This window comes from Cololabis saira, chromosome 9 (assembly GCF_033807715.1).
Source record: "Cololabis saira isolate AMF1-May2022 chromosome 9, fColSai1.1, whole genome shotgun sequence".
Lineage (NCBI taxonomy): Eukaryota > Metazoa > Chordata > Actinopteri > Beloniformes > Belonidae > Cololabis > Cololabis saira.
The window spans coordinates 80,001-101,148 of NC_084595.1; the positions used below are offsets into that span (position 1 = coordinate 80,001).

Below are 21,148 nucleotides of genomic sequence, written 5' to 3' on the forward strand. Positions count from 1 at the left end.
GTCGTCTTCCCGGTTTATTCCTGCAGCCGAGGCCGAGCCGAGGCCAGATATTCCAGACCAGATATCAGAATCACTCACGGTCACAAAACTTGCTTTTTATTTTTGAAAAGATCCATGTCTGTAGATGATATTTTGGTATGAAAACCTTCCTGAGTGGCAGCTGGATCAGTTATCAGCACATGAACTTACCCGCACTGCAAAAATGTCTTTCCTACAAAAGGAAATGAAATGCAATGTATTTATCAATGGAAACTGATCGACCAAATAAACTACTACTAATAATAAACTGTTTCAAGTAGATTTTCACATAAAATAAGTAGAAAATTATAATAAGATTCTTTTGCTTGTAATGAGAAGATAAATCCCACTGGCAGATTTTTCTACTTATTTCAAATGAAAATTTACTTGAGACTTGTGAAAATTGTCAAGTTATTTTTCTGGTAATGACTCTTGTTTTAAGTGGAATTAGATTTTTTGACTAAAAATGAGACATTTTAACTAGAAATAAGACAAATATTCCTGTTAAGATGTTGAGTGAAAATCTCAAGTGAAAATGTACTTGAAACAGGTGAAAATTGTTGTTTTTTCCAGTGATGACTCTTGTTTTAAGTGTAATGAGATTTTTTACATTTTAGCTGCTGGTGCATATCCTGGTTTAGACTCATGTACAGGATATCTGTCAATGTTTCACAATATTGTGTTTGATATCATTTTAAAAGGGACCTTTTAAGTATTCATTCAAGCTAAGATGTGAATCTTTCTGACCTTTTTTCTGAACATTTGAACTTTTTTCTCAACATTTTGACTTTTTTCTCAAAATTTGGTCTTTTTTCTCGACATTTCAACTTTTTTACTCAAAATGCATGTAGTCCCTGATTTACCTGTAGTGCACTAGTCCCTGACTTACCTGTAGTGCACTAGTCCCTGATTTACCTGTAGTGCATGTAGTCCCTGATTTACCTGTAGTGCACTAGTCCCTGACTTACCTGTAGTGCACTAGTCCCTGATTTACCTGTAGTGCACTAGTCCCTGATTTACCTGTAGTGCACTAGTCCCTGATTTACCTGTAGTGCATGTAGTCCCTGATTTACCTGTAGTGCATGTAGTCCCCGATTTACCTGTAGTGCACTAGTCCCTGATTTACCTGTAGTGCACTAGTCCCTGATTTACCTGTAGTGTATGTAGTCTCTGATTTACCTGTAGTGCACTAGTCCCTGATTTACCTGTAGTGCATGTAGTCCCTGATTTACCTGTAGTGCACTAGTCCCTGATTTACCTGTAGTGCATGTAGTCCCTGATTTATCTGTAGTGCATGTAGTCCCTGATTTACCTGTAGCGCACTAGTCCCTGATTTATCTGTAGTGCATGTAGTCCCTGGTTTACCTGTAGTGCACTAGTCCCTGATTTACCTGTAGTGCATGTAGTCTCTGATTTACCTGTAGTGCATGTAGTCCCTGATTTACCTGTAGTGCATGTAGTCCCTGATTTACCTGTAGTGCATGTAGTCCCTGATTTACCTGTAGTGCATGTAGTCCCTGGTTTACCTGTAGTGCATGTAGTCCCTGATTTACCTGTAGTGCACTAGTCCCTGATTTACCTGTAGTGCACTAGTCCCTGATTTACCTGTAGTGTATTAGTCCCTGATTTACCTGTAGTGCATGTAGTCCCTGATTTACCTGTAGTGCATGTAGTCCCTGATTTACCTGTAGGGTATGTAGTCCCTGATTTACCTGTAGTGCACTAGTCCCTGATTTACCTGTAGTGCATGTAGTCCCTGATTTACCTGTAGTGCATGTAGTCCCTGATTTACCTGTAGTGCATGTAGTCCCTGATTTACCTGTAGTGCATGTAGTCCCTGATTTACCTGTAGTGCACAAGTCCCTGATTTACCTGTAGGGTGTGTAGTCCCTGATTTACCTGTAGGGTATGTAGTCCCTGATTTACCTGTAGTGCATGTAGTCCCTGATTTACCTGTAGTGCACAAGTCCCTGATTTACCTGTAGGGTGTGTAGTCCCTGATTTACCTGTAGGGTATGTAGTCCCTGATTTACCTGTAGTGCACTAGTCCCTGATTTACCTGTAGTGCACAAGTCCCTGATTTACCTGTAGGGTGTGTAGTCCCTGATTTACCTGTAGGGTATGTAGTCCCTGATTTACCTGTAGTGCACTAGTCCCTGATTTACCTGTAGTGCACTAGTCCCTGATTTACCTGTAGTGCACTAGTCTCTGACTTACCTGTAGTGCATGTAGTCCCTGATTTACCTGTAGTGCATGTAGTCCCTGATTTACCTGTAGTGCATGTAGTCCCTGGTTTACTTGTAGTGCATGTAGTCCCTGATTTACCTGTAGTGCATGTAGTCCCTGGTTTACTTGTAGTGCATGTAGTCCCTGATTTACCTGTAGTGCATGTAGTCCCTGATTTACCTGTAGTGCATGTAGTCCCTGATTTACCCGTAGTGCATGTAGTCCCTGATTTACCTGTAGTGCACTAGTCCCTGATTTACCTGTAGTGCATGTAGTCCCTGATTTACCTGTAGTGCATGTAGTCCCTGATTTACCTGTAGTGCATGTAGTCCCTGATTTACCTGTAGTGCACTAGTCCCTGATTTACCTGTAGTGCATGTAGTCCCTGATTTACCTGTAGTGCATGTAGTCCCTGATTTACCTGTAGTGTATTAGTCCCTGATTTACCTGTAGTGCACTAGTCCCTGATTTACCTGTAGTGCATGTAGTCCCCGATTTACCTGTAGTGCACTAGTCCCTGATTTACCTGTAGTGTATGTAGTCCCTGATTTACCTGTAGTGCATGTAGTCCCTGATTTACCTGTAGTGCACTAGTCCCTGATTTACCTGTGGTGCAATAGTCCCTGATTTACCTGTAGTGCATGTAGTCCCTGATTTACCTGTAGTGCACTAGTCCCTGATTTACCTGTAGTGCATGTAGTCCCTGATTTACCTGTAGTGCATGTAGTCCCCGATTTACCTGTAGTGCACTAGTCCCTGATTTACCTGTAGTGTATGTAGTCCCTGATTTACCTGTAGTGCATGTAGTCCCTGATTTACCTGTAGTGCACTAGTCCCTGATTTACCTGTGGTGCAATAGTCCCTGATTTACCTGTAGTGCATGTAGTCCCTGATTTACCTGTAGTGCACTAGTCCCTGATTTACCTGTAGTGCACTAGTCCCCGATTTACCTGTAGTGTATTAGTCCCTGATTTACCTGTAGTGCACTAGTCCCTGATTTACCTGTAGTGCATGTAGTCCCTGATTTACCTGTAGTGCATGTAGTCCCTGATTTACCTGTAGTGCATGTAGTCCCTGATTTATCTGTAGTGCATGTAGTCCCTGATTTACCTGTAGCGCACTAGTCCCTGATTTATCTGTAGTGCATGTAGTCCCTGGTTTACCTGTAGTGCACTAGTCCCTGATTTACCTGTAGTGCATGTAGTCTCTGATTTACCTGTAGTGCATGTAGTCCCTGATTTACCTGTAGTGCATGTAGTCCCTGATTTACCTGTAGTGCATGTAGTCCCTGATTTACCTGTAGTGCATGTAGTCCCTGGTTTACCTGTAGTGCATGTAGTCCCTGATTTACCTGTAGTGCACTAGTCCCTGATTTACCTGTAGTGCACTAGTCCCTGATTTACCTGTAGTGTATTAGTCCCTGATTTACCTGTAGTGCATGTAGTCCCTGATTTACCTGTAGTGCATGTAGTCCCTGATTTACCTGTAGGGTATGTAGTCCCTGATTTACCTGTAGTGCACTAGTCCCTGATTTACCTGTAGTGCATGTAGTCCCTGATTTACCTGTAGTGCATGTAGTCCCTGATTTACCTGTAGTGCATGTAGTCCCTGATTTACCTGTAGTGCATGTAGTCCCTGATTTACCTGTAGTGCACAAGTCCCTGATTTACCTGTAGGGTGTGTAGTCCCTGATTTACCTGTAGGGTATGTAGTCCCTGATTTACCTGTAGTGCATGTAGTCCCTGATTTACCTGTAGTGCACAAGTCCCTGATTTACCTGTAGGGTGTGTAGTCCCTGATTTACCTGTAGGGTATGTAGTCCCTGATTTACCTGTAGTGCACTAGTCCCTGATTTACCTGTAGTGCACAAGTCCCTGATTTACCTGTAGGGTGTGTAGTCCCTGATTTACCTGTAGGGTATGTAGTCCCTGATTTACCTGTAGTGCACTAGTCCCTGATTTACCTGTAGTGCACTAGTCCCTGATTTACCTGTAGTGCACTAGTCTCTGACTTACCTGTAGTGCATGTAGTCCCTGATTTACCTGTAGTGCATGTAGTCCCTGATTTACCTGTAGTGCATGTAGTCCCTGGTTTACTTGTAGTGCATGTAGTCCCTGATTTACCTGTAGTGCATGTAGTCCCTGGTTTACTTGTAGTGCATGTAGTCCCTGATTTACCTGTAGTGCATGTAGTCCCTGATTTACCTGTAGTGCATGTAGTCCCTGATTTACCCGTAGTGCATGTAGTCCCTGATTTACCTGTAGTGCACTAGTCCCTGATTTACCTGTAGTGCATGTAGTCCCTGATTTACCTGTAGTGCATGTAGTCCCTGATTTACCTGTAGTGCATGTAGTCCCTGATTTACCTGTAGTGCACTAGTCCCTGATTTACCTGTAGTGCATGTAGTCCCTGATTTACCTGTAGTGCATGTAGTCCCTGATTTACCTGTAGTGTATTAGTCCCTGATTTACCTGTAGTGCACTAGTCCCTGATTTACCTGTAGTGCATGTAGTCCCTGATTTACCTGTAGTGCATGTAGTCCCTGATTTACCTGTAGTGCATGTAGTCCCTGATTTACCTGTAGTGCATGTAGGATGGATGGATGGATGGATGATGGATGGATGATGGATGGATGATGGATGGATGGATGGATGGATGATGGATGGATGATGGATGGATGGATGATGGATGGGTGATGGATGGATGGATGATGGATGGATGGATGATGGATGGATGATGGATGGATGATGGATGGATGGATGAGGGATGGATGGATGATGGATGGATGATGGATGGATGATGGATGGATGGATGATGGATGGATGGATGGATGGATGGATGATGGATGATGGATGGATGGATGATGGATGGATGATGGATGGATGGATGAGGGATGGATGGATGATGGATGGATGGATGGATGGAGAATGGATGGATGATGGATGGATGGATGATGGATGGATGATGGATGGATGGATGGATGATGGATGATGGATGATGGATGGATGATGGATGGATGGATGATGGATGGATGATGGATGGATGATGGATGGATGGATGGATGATGGATGGATGATGGATGGATGATGGATGGATGGATGATGGATGGATGATGGATGGATGATGGATGGATGATGGATGGATGGATGGTGGATGGATGATGGATGGATGATGGATGGATGATGGATGGATGGATGATGGATGGATGATGGATAGATGGATGGATGATGGATGGATGATGGATGATGGATGGATGATGGATGGATGATGGTTGGATGGATGGATGGATGATGGATGGTTGGATGGATGGATGGATGGATGATGGATGGATGGATGGATGATGGATGGATGATGGATGGATGGATGATGGATGATGATGGATGGATGATGGATGGATGGATGATGGATGGATGATGGATGGATGATGGATGGATGATGGATGGATGGATGGATGATGGATGGATGATGGATGGATGATGGATGGATGATGGATGGATGATGGATGGATGGATGATGGATGGATGATGGATGGATGATGGATGGATGATGGATGATGGATGATGGATGGATGATGGATGGATGATGGATGGATGATGGATGGATGGGGGGATGATGGATGGATGATGGATGGATGATGGATGATCGATGGATGATGGATGGATGATGGATGGATGATGGATGGATGGGTGGATGATGGATGGATGATGGATGGATGATGGATGATCGATGGATGATCGATGGATGATGGATGGATGATGGATGGATGGGTGGATGATGGATGGATGATGGATGGATGGATGAATGATGGATGATGGATGGATGATGGATGGATGATTGATGGATGGATGGATGATGGATGGATGATGGATGGATGGATGGATGATGGATGGATGGATGATGGATGATGGATGGATGATGGATGGATGATGGATGGATGATGGATGGATGATGGATGGATGATGGATGGATGGATGGATGGATGATGGATGGGTGGATGATGGATGGATGATGGATGGATGGATGAATGATGGATGATGGATGGATGATGGATGATGGATGATGGATGGATGATGGATGGATGATGGATGGATGATGGATGATGGATGGATGGATGGATGAATGATGGATGATGGATGGATGATGGATGGATGATGGATGGATGGATGATGGATGGATGATGGATGGATGGATGAATGATGGATGGATGATGGATGGATGATGGATGATGGATGAATGATGGATGGATGATGGATGGATGATGGATGGATGATGGATGGATGGATGATGGATGGTGGATGGATGGATGATGGATGGATGGATGATGGATGGATGGATGATGGATGATGGATGGATGATGGATGGATGGATGGATGGATGATGGATGGATGATGGATGGATGATGGATGGATATGGATGGATGATGGATGGATGGATGATGGATGGATGATGGATGGATGATGGATGGATGATGGATGGATGATGGATGGATGATGGATGGATGATGGATGGATGAGGATGGATGATGGATGGATGGATGATGGATGGATGATGGATGGATGGATGGATGGATGATGGATGGATGATGGATGATGGATGGATGATGGATGATGGATGGATGGATGGATGATGGATGGATGATGGATGGATGATGGATGGATGGATGGATGATGGATGGATGATGGATGGATGATGGATGGATGATGGATGATGGATGGATGATGGATGGATGGATGATGGATGATGGATGGATGGATGATGGATGGATGATGGATGGATGATGGATGGATGGATGATGGATGGATGATGGATGGATGATGGATGGATGATGGATGATGGATGGATGGATGATGGATGGATGGATGGATGGATGATGGATGGATGGATGATGGATGGATGATGGATGGATGGATGATGGATGGATGGATGATGGATGGATGATGGATGGATGATGGATGGATGATGGATGGATGGATGATGGATGGATGATGGATGGATGATGGATGGATGGATGATGGATGGATGATGGATGGATGGATGATGGATGGATGATGGATGGATGATGGATGGATGGATGGATGATGGATGGATGATGGATGGATGATAGATGGATGATGAATGGATGATGGATGATGGATGGATGATGGATGGATGGATGATGGATGGATGATGGATGGATGATGGATGGATGATGGATGGATGGATGATGGATGGATGATGGATGGATGGATGATGGATGGATGGATGATGGATGATGGATGGATGATGGATGATGGATGGATGGATGGATGATGGATGGATGATGGATGGATGATGGATGGATGGATGATGGATGATGGATGATGGATGGATGATGGATGGATGATGGATGGATGATGGATGGATGATGGATGATGGATGGATGATGGATGGATGGATGATGGATGGATGATGGATGGATGATGGATGGATGATGGATGGATGGATGATGGATGGATGATGGATGGATGATGGATGGATGATGGATGGATGATGGATGGATGGATGGATGATGGATGGATGATGGATGGATGGATGATGGATGGATGATGGATGGATGATGGATGATGGATGGATGGATGATGGATGGATGATGGATGGTGGATGGATGATGGATGGATGATGGATGGATGGATGATGGATGGTGGATGATGGATGGATAGATGGATGATGGATGGATGATGGATGGATGGATGATGGATGGATGGATGATGGATGGATAGATGGATGATGGATGGATGATGGATGGATGGATGGATGATGGATGGATGATGGATGGATGATGGATGGATGATGGATGGATGATGGATGGATGATGGATGGATGATGGATGGATGGATGATGGATGGATGGATGATGGATGGATGATGGATGGATGGATGGATGGATGGATGATGGATGATGGATGGATGGATGGATGATGGATGGATGATGGATGGATGATGGATGGATGATGGATGGATGATGGATGGATGGATGATGGATGGATGGATGATGGATGGATGATGGATGGATGATGGATGGATGATGGATGATGGATGGATGATGGATGGATGATGGATGGATGGATGATGGATGGATGAGGATGGATGATGGATGGATGGATGATGGATGGATGATGGATGGATGGATGATGGATGGATGATTGATGATGGATGGATGATGGATGGATGATGGATGGATGATGGATGGATGGATGGATGATGGATGGATGATGGATGGATGAGGATGGATGATGGATGGATGGATGATGGATGGATGGATGGATGATGGATGGATGATGGATGGATGATGGATGGATGATGGATGGATGATGGATGGATGGATGATGGATGGATGATGGATGGATGATGGATGGATGGATGATGGATGGATGATGGATGGATGATGGATGGATGATGGATGATGGATGGATGATGGATGGATGATGGATGGATGGATGATGGATGGATGGATGATGGATGGATGATGGATGGATGATGGATGGATGATGGATGATGGATGATGGATGATGGATGGATGATGGATGGATGATGGATGGATGGATGGATGGATGGATGATGGATGGATGGGTGGATGATGGATGATGGATGGATGATGGATGGATGGATGATGGATGGATGATGGATGATGGATGGATGGATGATGGATGATGGATGACGGATGGATGATGGATGGATGATGGATGATGGATGGATGGATGATGGATGGATGATGGATGGATGATGGATGGATGATGGATGATGGATGGATGGATGGATGACGGATGGATGATGGATGGATGATGGATGGATGGATGATGGATGGATGATGGATGGATGGGTGGATGATGGATGGATGGATGATGGATGGATGATGGATGATGGATGGATGATGGATGATGGATGGATGGATGGATGGATGATGGATGGTGGATGGATGATGGATGGATGATGGATGGATGGATGATGGATGGTGGATGGATGATGGATGGATGGATGATGGATGGATGGATGATGGATGGATGATGGATGGATGGATGGATGATGGATGGATGATGGATGGATGATGGATGGATGATGGATGGATGATGGATGGATGATGGATGGATGATGGATGGATGGATGATGGATGGATGATGGATGGTGGATGGATGATGGATGGATGGATGATGGATGGATGGATGATGGATGGATGGATGGATGGATGATGGATGATGGATGATGGATGGATGGATGGATGATGGATGGATGATGGATGGATGATGGATGGATGATGGATGGATGATGGATGGATGGATGATGGATGGATGGATGATGGATGGATGATGGATGGATGATGGATGATGGATGGATGATGGATGGATGATGGATGGATGATGGATGGATGGATGATGGATGGATGATGGATGGATGATGGATGGATGATGGATGGATGGATGGATGATGGATGGATGATGGATGGATGGATGATGGATGGATGATGGATGGATGGATGATGGATGGATGATGGATGGATGATGGATGATGGATGATGGATGGATGATGGATGATGGATGGATGATGGATGGATGATGGATGGATGGGTGGATGATGGATGATGGATGGATGATGGATGGATGATGGATGGATGGATGATGGATGGATGATGGATGGATGATGGATGGATGGATGATGGATGGATGGATGACGGATGGATGATGGATGGATGATGGATGATGGATGGATGGATGATGGATGGATGGATGATGGATGGATGATGGATGGATGATGGATGGATGGATGGATGACGGATGGATGATGGATGGATGATGGATGGATGGATGATGGATGGATGATGGATGGATGGGTGGATGATGGATGGATGGATGATGGATGGATGATGGATGATGGATGGATGATGGATGGATGGATGGATGGATGGATGATGGATGGTGGATGGATGATGGATGGATGGATGATGGATGGATGGATGGATGATGGATGGATGGATGATGGATGGATGATGGATGGATGGATGATGGATGGATGATGGATGGATGATGGATGGATGGATGGATGATGGATGGATGATGGATGATGGATGGATGGATGGATGATGGATGGTGGATGGATGATGGATGGATGGATGATGGATGGATGGATGATGGATGGATGGATGATGGATGGATGGATGGATGATGGATGGATGATGGATGGATGATGGATGGATGGATGGATGATGGATGGATGATGGATGGATGGATGATGGATGGATGATGGATGGATAATGGATGGATGATGGATGGATGGATGATGGATGGATGGATGATGGATGGATGGAAGATGGATGATGGATGGATGGATGGATGATGGATGGATGATGGATGATGGATGGATGGATGATGGATGGATGATGGATGGATGATGGATGGATGGATGATGGATGGATGGATGATGGATGGATGATGGATGGATGGATGATGGATGGATGATGGATGGATGGATGGATGATGGATGGATGGATGATGGATGGATGATGGATGATGGATGGATGATGGATGGATGATGGATGGATGGATGATGGATGGATGGATGATGGATGGATGATGGGTGGATGGATGATGGATGGATGATGGATGGATGGATGATGGATGATGGATGGATGATGGATGGATGATGGATGGATGGATGATGGGTGGATGATGGATGATGGATGGATGATGGATGATGGATGGATGATGGATGGATGATGGGTGGATGGATGATGGATGGATGGATGATGGATGGATGGATGATGGATGGATGATGTATGGATGATGGATGGATGATGGATGGATGATGGGTGGATGGATGATGGATGGATGATGGGTGGATGGATGATGGATGATGGATGGATGGATGATGGATGGATGATGGATTGATGGATGATGGATGGATGATGGATGGATGGATGATGGATGGATGATGGATGGATGATGGATGGATGATGGATGATGGATGGATGATGGATGGATGGATGATGGATGGATGGATGATGGATGGATGGATGATGGATGGATGATGGATGGATGGATGATGGATGGATGATGGATGGATGATGGATGGATAGATGGATGGATGGATGATGGATGGATGATGGATGGAAATTATGGAGGAAATTATGTTTTAACACAGCTGTGTTAAAACATGTGAACACATTCACAAATTCCACTCATAACAGGTCATCACGCAAAATTAAAAACAAACATGATGCCTCTCAACAGGTGGGTTCACGCAGCTTACACATAAATCACACTCATAACAGGCCATAACGCAAAATAACAAAAAAAAAAAAAAAAAAACATTAGCTCTCAGGTGGGTTCAGGCCATATTAAGCAGGCTGGCCTCTTACCTTAAGTTAAAATAGACCAAATGTGCCTTTTCTCTTTTTTTTTTCTTTTTATTTACCTTGTCTGCACGCATATTAATGGTTAATACCATGCTGGTAAAAACCTAAGGCATATATATGTGCATTGTTAATGCATACATACGCATAGACATACACATATACATACAAACCCAGTTTTTTTTTTTTTTTGCCGGGGGGGAGGAGGGGTGTGACATTTCTCGACTACTTGTGCTTTCCGTCCTGGTTTCCATTCCAGGAAGAAGAGAGGTGATGTCCTGCTTTGATCCAGCTTCTGACAAATGGAACCGGGTCGAGTTTGTCCAGAGGAGGTCGTTGAGGTCACACACAGGAGTGCAGACAGGCTTTCTTCACGCAACCTGCTGCGCGCCTGGCTGTCCGTGTTATTAACTGCGGAAAAGCTTCGTTGCGCTGTGCTGGCGCACATGGCTATTTTTGCATACATAAAGGTGCAGGACTTGTGTTAAACCAATAAAAGTTTGGAATTGTGAATACTTGATATGGCGATCTCTTAAACATATTTAATTGACCATTAATGACAATCAAATGATCATATTATATTATATAGCCTAATTTATTTATTTTTTTGACGACATTGAGACCCCCCTAAATTCGTCTTTTGAGTCCTTCAGGGGGGCTCAAGGGTTAATCGGGGGGTCGGACCCCCCGAACCCCCCCGTATTTCGCACTCTGGTTAAAAGACAATATAAAAAGACACTAATTGAAAGCGAGGGAAGGTGGATGGAAGGATGGAGACTTGCTGCTCCTCCACTTTTCTTCTTCCTCACTTTTTTCCTTCAAATCTCACTTCCTCCTCCTCCTCCTTTAGGCTCCGCCCACATGGGGGTTTCCTGGTGACGTCACGGTGCTCAGCTGCAGCTCTCTCTCTCTCTCTCTCTCTCTCTCTCTCTCTCTCCCTCTCTCTCTCTCCTCCCCGCTGCGGATCAGCGCGACTCCGGTCCCGGTTCTGCAGGTCCTGCAGCTGCTCCCAGAGGTGCTGCTGACCCCCCACCCACAGGTCCCCCCACCCGTAGGTGCCCCCACCCATCAGCCCCCAGGGATGGATCTCCTCCCGCCGCTGCTGCTGCTGCTTCTCTCCGCTCTGCAGGCTGCGCGCGCAGGCTTCTCTCGCCGAGGCCCGCGCGTCACCGACAAGGTGCGTTATCGCCGCTGCGCGTGCACGAGAGGAGGTGCGTCGGTTCATCCACGTCTTATTCTCAGCTCGTGCTCGTGCACGCGGCCGCGGGAGCGCGGGTGTGTGTGTGTGTGTGTGTGTGTGTGTGTGTGTGTGTGTGTGAGGAATCTTCCAGAAGGAGATCTGTCTCAGCCCACGCACTTTACACTTGCAGCGGAGCGTCTCCGCGTCTCCGCTTCTCCGCGTCTCCGCAACTCCGCGCAGGCGCACTAGCACCTCTGGCAGACCTGTATTTAAATGGGAGGAAACTCCGAGTCACGTAACCCGCGGATCTGTTTACTGGCCCATAATTAAACAACAACAACAACAACAACAACAACTCGGTACTGCCACGTTCTGCACATTTATTTTTTTTAAATATCTTTTTATTTCACAAAAGAAAGACAATCAGATACATTCTTAATGACGGTAGGTTCAATGTTCTTTTGTGGAACATTTGTGGGATGTTTGTTTCCGGTGTAGATCTTAAGTCCAGGGGCCTCATTTATCACTTATTACCTTATTACTTATTACTCATTTATCAACCGTTCGTACACAGATCTGTGCGTAAAGCGTGCGTACGAGCATCCCCACGCAAAGTCTGGAATTTATCAACATGTATGTGCGCAGAAACGAGTGTAAATGTAAGCACAACTCCGGACATGCGTACACACAAAACCTAGTGGTAGAACAGTGAAACTACAAATAGAACCATTAAAGAGTCACAGTGTTCAGCGATCTCAAACTTCACACATGTTCCCTGTTTCCTCCAATTAATAAAAATTATCCATAAGTAATTTAGACATTTTGAATAATTGGTGTGACAAGCTATAAAAGACAGCTGTGGCAGGACGATCTGAAAAGAAAATACAAGTACCATGGCTTACTGAGAACCGCGTGCTCCGCAAAAACGCGCTCCACAGGGAGTGCGTTTTCAAAGAGCTGGGGCCTCATTTAAAATGGACTGCGTAGGATTCAAACTAAAAGTGCACGTACACTCAAAAGCCGAAAATGGCGGGCGCAAAAAAAAATCCGGATCAATAAAACCGTGTGCACGCACACCTGCACGCAATGTTCGCTTTATAAATCACAGTCCAGCTGGAAGGTTGCGCAGCTGAATCCGCCTCATATCCCGCCCTCTACACGTCCACTTGTTACCTTAAAAGCGTAATGCAAAGTAGTTCATGACTGTATTTGCATATGAATGAGCCTACTGAGCATGTGCAGCGCCACCCGCAGCCTGTTCGGCGTCAGAATGAATGAGACGTGTCGAGCCACCGTGCCACTGACTTTCACTGAGATCTGAGATCTAGATATTGTGGATGAGGTGGAGGACAGGAAAACCACATTATTTGGTGGTCACAGTAAAAGTAGAAAGAGTATATAAATAGTATAAAATAATTAAAGCAAGTGAGTGGCAGCACGGCGTTGCTGGCGCAACAGGGGGGACATGCCCCCCGTCTTTTCAAACTCATGTTTTTGTCCCCCCTACTTTTTACAGTTTAAAAACTAACGGTAGGCTCAGCCTGTAATTGCAAATCATCCAGACTCTCTGTGCGAAGGCGATGCGAGAACGGCCCGGCAGCCCCCTCCTCCCCTCCTCCCTCCGTCTCCCCTCAGAGCTGCTCAGGGCGGGTTTATGGTTCTGCGTCACACCAACGCAGAGGCTATGGCGTAGGTGCGCGTCGCCGCGTACCCTACGCCGCCGGTCGTCATGATGGACCGGTTGTCATGACAACCGGTCCATCATGACGACCGATTCATTGTGATGACCGGTCCATCGTCATGACGACGGACCGGTCGTCATGACGACGGACCGGTCGTCATGACGACGGACCGGTCGTCATGACGACGGACCGGTCGTCATGATAACCTGTTGGTCGTGAGGACCGGTAGGGTTGGGTTAAAAATATCGATATATTCGATATCTAATCGATATACATGTGTAGGAACGATTATCAATACATAAATCCAAGTATCGATTAAAATGTTTTATTTTTTATTTTTAATTTTTATCCCTGTTTTTTCCCCCAGTGCTCCTCCCTAAGTCCGTCCTGGGCGTCGCTCCCTCAACCAACCCTTTTTGAGAATCCCTTCCATTGGTTTTGTAACTAGAATATCGATATTGAATCGTATCGTAAATGTTATCGACATGGGACCTGGTGTATCGGACTCGTATCGGGAGGTCAGTGATGATACCCAACCCAGCGCTAATGACCGGTCCGTCGCCATGACGACCGGCGTCTCCTCCAGAGGGGGCGGAGCCAGCGTCGACCTCAGGTGTTTAACTCCGCCCCTCTCTCTCTCTCTCTCTCTCTCTCTCTCTCTCTCTCTCTTGTGTTTCAGGTTTTCTTCGACGTCACCGTCGGGGGTCACGAGGTCGGACGGATCGTCATCGGCCTGTTCGGGGACGTCGTCCCGCTCACCGTCGGCAACTTCGTCACCCTGGCAACCGGAGAGGTGGGAAACAGCGTAAACGCACGGATGTCCTGGCGTCACCTGAACACACCTTTTAGTCGGAGAAGCAGTTCACAAAGATTTGGAAGAATTTTGTCGTGAAAATGTTGGAAATGAAAACATGAAAAGTGGATATTTTCCTCCCGTAAAGAACTCTTTTAGTTACCGTATTTTCCGGACCATAAGTCGCACTTTTGGGCGAAATTTTATTTTATAAAATCCAACACCATGAACAGACATGTCGTCGTCTTGAAAGGCAATTTAAAATAAAACTAGAATAGAGGCAACACCCGGCTGAATGATTGTACGGTTTGTTTACATTACACAACTGAGAACGTGCCTGGTACGTTAACGTAACATATTAAGAGTTCAGAATGGCCATCTTCATTCTGAATTAGGTGTTTACATGGTAATCTTTACTCATTTTAAATCGGATTTAATTTTAATTCTGAATTAAAGAGGAATTAAACTTCCCATGTAAACGCAGTCAATAATTTCACACATAAGTCGCTCCAGAGTATAAGTCGCACCTTGGCCAAACTATGAAAAGAAATGGGACTTATAGTCGGTAAAATACGGTACTAGCATGTAGGACGTGATGCTGCAGCTCCTCTAGTGGCCAGTGGAGGAACTGGTCCAGTAAACGTCCCGTTTCTCCTCAGAAAGGCTACGGCTACAGAGGAACCAAGTTCCACCGGGTGATCAAGGACTTCATGATCCAGGGAGGAGACTTCACCGCCGGAGACGGGACCGGAGGTTTGTCTGGTTATTTTATCTTTTAGGATGGAGTTTGTTGGAGTTTGTTGGAGTTTGTTGCAAAAACCAGAATAAGTTTAGGGATTTTCTTTTTCTTGTGTTCAGGTCACAGCATCTACGGGACGACTTTTACTGACGAGAACTTCAAACTGAAGCATCTCGGAGCTAGCTGGGTGAGCTAACACACAGGAAGTACTTTAACTTTACATCTGAGCAGACTAGAATCATATGTGGAGTTCCCCAAGGCTCCATCCTGGGAACTCTTCTGTTTAACATCTACATCCTCCCACTAGCACACATTATAAAGAACAACTAAATAAAACGACCTATGCAGATGACACGCTGATATATATATTACAATGACTACGTTTACATGCATTCAAAACTCGGGTTAAGGTCAATATTCCGGTTACTGAAACATTGGGAATAATGTGTTTCCATGCGTGAGCAAACAGGGTTATCCCTGTTTACATGGTGATTAATCATTCAGGATATCTGGATCAAACCAGCGACGCACGGAGAACATCATGATGCAATTCCCGTCATTTCTGCTTCTTCTTCCTGTATCCAAATTCAAAACAAATGCTGCTTCGCACAACTTTTCTCTCACCTTCTTGTAAATCTTCTATCCCGGTACTTTCTACCGTCTACAAATGCAGAAATGTTCATATCCTTCATTACATTTATGAAGTGATTCGTCTCCTCCTGGTCTTGGTTTCTCTGTGTTTAGAAGAACTTCTTGGACTCAAAAGACCAGGATTCCTTGTGAACAGAGCATGTGCAGAAAACAAATTCCTGTTCCGTTTGATGGGGATATTCTGTTTGGTGTTTACATGACCCAATATTCAGGTTTTAAAAGGAGTAACCCAGGAGTCATATTGGGGTTTTTAAAAACCAGAATATGAGCAAATTCCGGTTATTCAAAGGGGTTATTGGTGTTTACATGGCCGTGCAAAACCGGGTTATTGCTAATATTCCGGTTAGAAAAGGGATATTGATGCTGGAAACGTAGTCAATGTCACCAGGACTCCGACGCCCTGTACAGGCTTGATATAAACTACCACAGCTATGCAGACGACACGCAGATATATATTACAATGTTACCAGGAGACCAAGGCCCTGAAATTACGTTTGATTTAACTTCTAACTGGATTATCTCTGGGCCAATGTGAAGAGAAAGATTCAAGAAGGAACAGGAATAATCTGGAATATCATCCAGATTAACAGAAACACAACTGAAACGAAAAAGAAAATAACAAATCTTGGTTTAAACAATGAAATATTACATTTCTGTTGAATGTCCTGCTCTCTCTGCTCCCAGGTTAGCATGGCTAACGCCGGCCCCGACACCAACGGGTCCCAGTTCTTCATCCTGGCGGCCAAGGCTCCCTGGCTGGACGGGAAACACGTGGTGTTTGGGAAAGTACTGGATGGGATGGTGGGTGGACCCGGAACTAGCCTCGGCTGGGGGGGGGGGCGTGCCCCAAAAGTCACCAAATTTTGCACCAAGCCAGGCCTGGTGAAAAATGTGATATTTAATGGTTTGCATTAATGGGCGTGGCCTAACGGCTCAACAGCGCCCCCTAGAAAACTTTGTGCCTCAAGCCCCACAATACGGTTTGACGTACATGCACGAAAATCGGTACACACCTGTATCATGTCGCAACTTGAAGAAAAGTATCTTGGCGCCATGGCCCAAACCCAACAGGAAGTCGGCCATTTTTAATTAATCGTGTAATTTTGGCGCAATTTATGCCATTCCTTCGGCAGTTAATTCAGCCCGAACCGTAACGTGCACCCAGGTGTGTTATACATCAAAATGTGCGTCTCCATCCTGCGACAACACGCATTACTTTTCTCTTTCAAAAGTGTTACCGTGGCGACGCTAGACGCCAAAAAGCGCGCCCACCCGTCACCTGATTGGTCCATATTTGATAGTTCCTACTTTCTGTTATAACTTTTGAATGTTTGACATAAAGAATCATGGTGGAGTCATCGGACTTAGTTTTGAGTCCTTTATTGGTGAAAATGGCACGTGCGAGGGCCCGTTCATTAATTAAATATATTTTTTTACTTAAAATGAATTGTATTTTAATGAATGAATGACATATTTAATTCTAATTTTAATTGTGTGTGTTTCCAGTCGGTGGTTCACACCATCGAGCTCCAGGACACCAACGACCGGAACCTTCCGTACACCGAGTGCGTGATCGTCAACAGCGGCCGGATCGCCGTCAAGGAGCCGTTCGTGGTGGAGGTGGACGGCTGGTAGAACCGGCCAGAACCGGCCGGAACCGGAGTCAGAACGTCCCCCAAACCAGCGACCAATCAGGAGCCCCGTCAATGTGCCAAATTAAAATCTAAATCGGTCCGGTCCAGCTAAGCTCGAAATTGTATTTCAACATTAATCTTGACATTTCAACTTTTTTCTCGATATTTCGACTTTTTTCTCGAAGTGCAAAATGAAAACGGGTGCACGAACTGGACCGGACTTCTGATTGGTCGCTGCCGGACGCAGATTTAACGTAAAATCCTGATGTTTTTAGTGAGTTATTGCCAGAAATACGTTGATAGGAGAATGAGCTGCACCGGCGCCACAACGTTTATTCGTAAAGAAACTCGACTCGTCTACGACGGAAGCTTTAGGCTTCCAAGATGGCCGCCGACACGCAGTCAGATACTTAAAAAAAATAAGATAAAACCAGCAAAACATTTGCACAGAAACCTGCAGCATTGAAACTACAGAAGAGTTTTAGGGCCATGAAGGAGAAAAATATTTGAACATTTTTTTATTGTGCACTTTGAGAAAAAAGTCACAATTTCAAGAATAAAGTCGAAATTTCGTGAATAAAGTCGACATTTCGACTTTTTTCTCAACATTTTTACTTTTTTCTGGAAGTGCATAATGGAAAAAAAACTGTTCCTCCACTAAACATAATCGTATTTTTCTCCTTTTGACCCTAATACTCTTCCGCAGAAACACAACGTACTAATACTGTTATAATAAACCTGTTTTCTAATCACATGATGATCGTCTGAGCAGATTAGCACTCGGTGCCAAATCCTTCCTCGTTTGCCAAATTATTGTTACGCAAAAATCTTAACTCTTATGCAAAAAACTGTGTAGCACACGAAGCTGTTCTTTATATCTGATGTTTTATTATCGTTTACAACTTTAACTGCATGATGCATCATATCGTATATTTGTAAAAAATACAGCACAACGATGAAAGAAGTGGAAGTATATTTTACTGAAATGATGTTAAATGTGTTTGTTAGTTAACTTTATTGATCATCCGTCTGTTTACGGTTTATTAAACTGTCACTATTTCTTTTGTAATGACCCGAACGTTCACGGTAGCTTTGTGTCAGTAACATCCTGGTCTTCCTGGTACTGGAGATGATGCACATCTGTAACAAATCACACGTTGTTCCTCTCCTCAACACGTCTGTAACATATCACACGTTGTTCCTCTCCTCAACACATCTAACATATCACACGTTGTTCCTCTCCTCAACACGTCTGTAACATATCACACGTTGTTCCTCTCCTCAACACGTCTGTAACATATCACACGTTGTTCCTCTCCTCAACACGTCTGTAACATATCACACGTTGTTCCTCTCAACACGTCTGTAACATATCACACGTTGTTCCTCTCAACACGTCTGTAACATATCACACGTTGTTCCTCTCAACACGTCTGTAACATATCACACGTTGTTCCTCTCAACACGTCTGTAACATATCACACGTTGTTCCTCTCCTCAACACGTCTGTAACAAATCACACGTTGTTCCTCTCAACACGTCTGTAACATATCACACGTTGTTCCTCTCCCCAACACGTCCGTAACATATCACACGTTGTTCCTCTCCTCAACACGTCTGTAACAAATCACACGTTGGTCCTCTCCTCAACACATCTGTAACATATCACACGTTGTTCCTCTCCTCAACACGTCTGTAACATATCACACGTTGGTCTTCTCCTCAACACGTCTGTAACATATCACACGTTGGTCTTCTCCTCAACACGTCTGTAACATATCACACGTTGTTCCTCTCCTCAACACGTCTGTAACATATCACACGTTGTTCCTCTCCTCAACACGTCTGTAACATATCACACGTTGTTCCTCTCCTCAACACATCTGTAACATATCACACGTTGTTCCTCTCAACACGTCTGTAACATATCACACGTTGTTCCTCTCAACACGTCTGTAACATATCACACGTTGGTCCTCTCCTCAACACGTCTGTAACAAATCACACGTTGTTCCTCTCCTCAACACATCTGTAACATATCACACGTTGTTCCTCTCCTCAACACGTCTGTAACATATCACACGTTGTTCCTCTCCTCAACACGTCTGTAACATATCACACGTTGTTCCTCTCCTCAACACGTCTGTAACATATCACACGTTGTTCCTCTCCTCAACACATCTGTAACATATCACACGTTGTTCCTCTCCTCAACACGTCTGTAACATATCACACGTTGTTCCTCTCCTCAACACATCTGTAACATATCACACGTTGTTCCTCTCCTCAACACCAAACGGCCAAAGAGCCGACGACTGTGTTTTATACAATAAATCAGTGAATGCAAATCAATCCGAGCCTTTGTTGAATTCTTCGGTTTTTTAAACCTCTACAGGTGGAGACGTTTGTCCATGAGGACCAGGACACCAGGACACAACGCTGTCCAGACTTTGGCATTAAAATGTATCTAAGGATGATTGCAAATTTCGAGAATAAAGTTGAAATACATTATGACTTTTTTCTCGAAATTGTGTTTCAACATTAATCTCGACATTTTGACTTTTTTCTCGACATTTCGACTTTTTTGTCGAAGTGCATAATGAAAAAAAATCTTCCTCCTCTAGAATATTATGTTTATTTTTCTCCTGCCTGGCCCTTATACTCTTCCGTATTTTTGTAATTCTGTATTTGACCCGGTATTTGTACAGTATGTTTTGACCATATAGAAATGTAATTCTTGCCATTTTAAGAATGAGATGAACCTGCTGGATCTACTGCCCTTACTTTTTATTATTTTACCTCTTTTCTTATCATTAGTGCCACGGCTGCGCCAAGAGGCACTCCTCCTCCATAGCTCTGCAATGG

The 21,148-nt window shown here is 44.6% G+C and overlaps 1 protein-coding gene across 1 annotated transcript; it reads left to right on the top strand.

Moving 5' to 3' along the window:
• Positions 1-12,465: 12,465 nt before the first annotated feature.
• ppic (peptidylprolyl isomerase C) lies at positions 12,466-20,626 on the top strand. The gene is made up of 7 exons (XM_061729734.1): positions 12,466-12,479; positions 12,574-12,781; positions 15,146-15,259; positions 15,919-16,012; positions 16,118-16,185; positions 17,334-17,450; positions 18,156-20,626. Exons 1-7 carry the CDS (start codon positions 12,466-12,468, stop codon positions 18,282-18,284), a joined length of 744 nt encoding a protein of 247 aa, XP_061585718.1. The 3' UTR covers positions 18,285-20,626.
• The last annotated feature ends 522 nt before the right edge of the window (positions 20,627-21,148 follow it).

Coding starts and splice junctions, on each gene's coding strand:
- ppic (XM_061729734.1), top strand. Junction 12,782..15,145: donor GCCCGCGCGTCACCGACAAG/GTGCGTTATCGC, acceptor CTTGTGTTTCAG/GTTTTCTTCGACGTCACCGT. Junction 17,451..18,155: donor GGAAAGTACTGGATGGGATG/GTGGGTGGACCC, acceptor GTGTGTTTCCAG/TCGGTGGTTCACACCATCGA.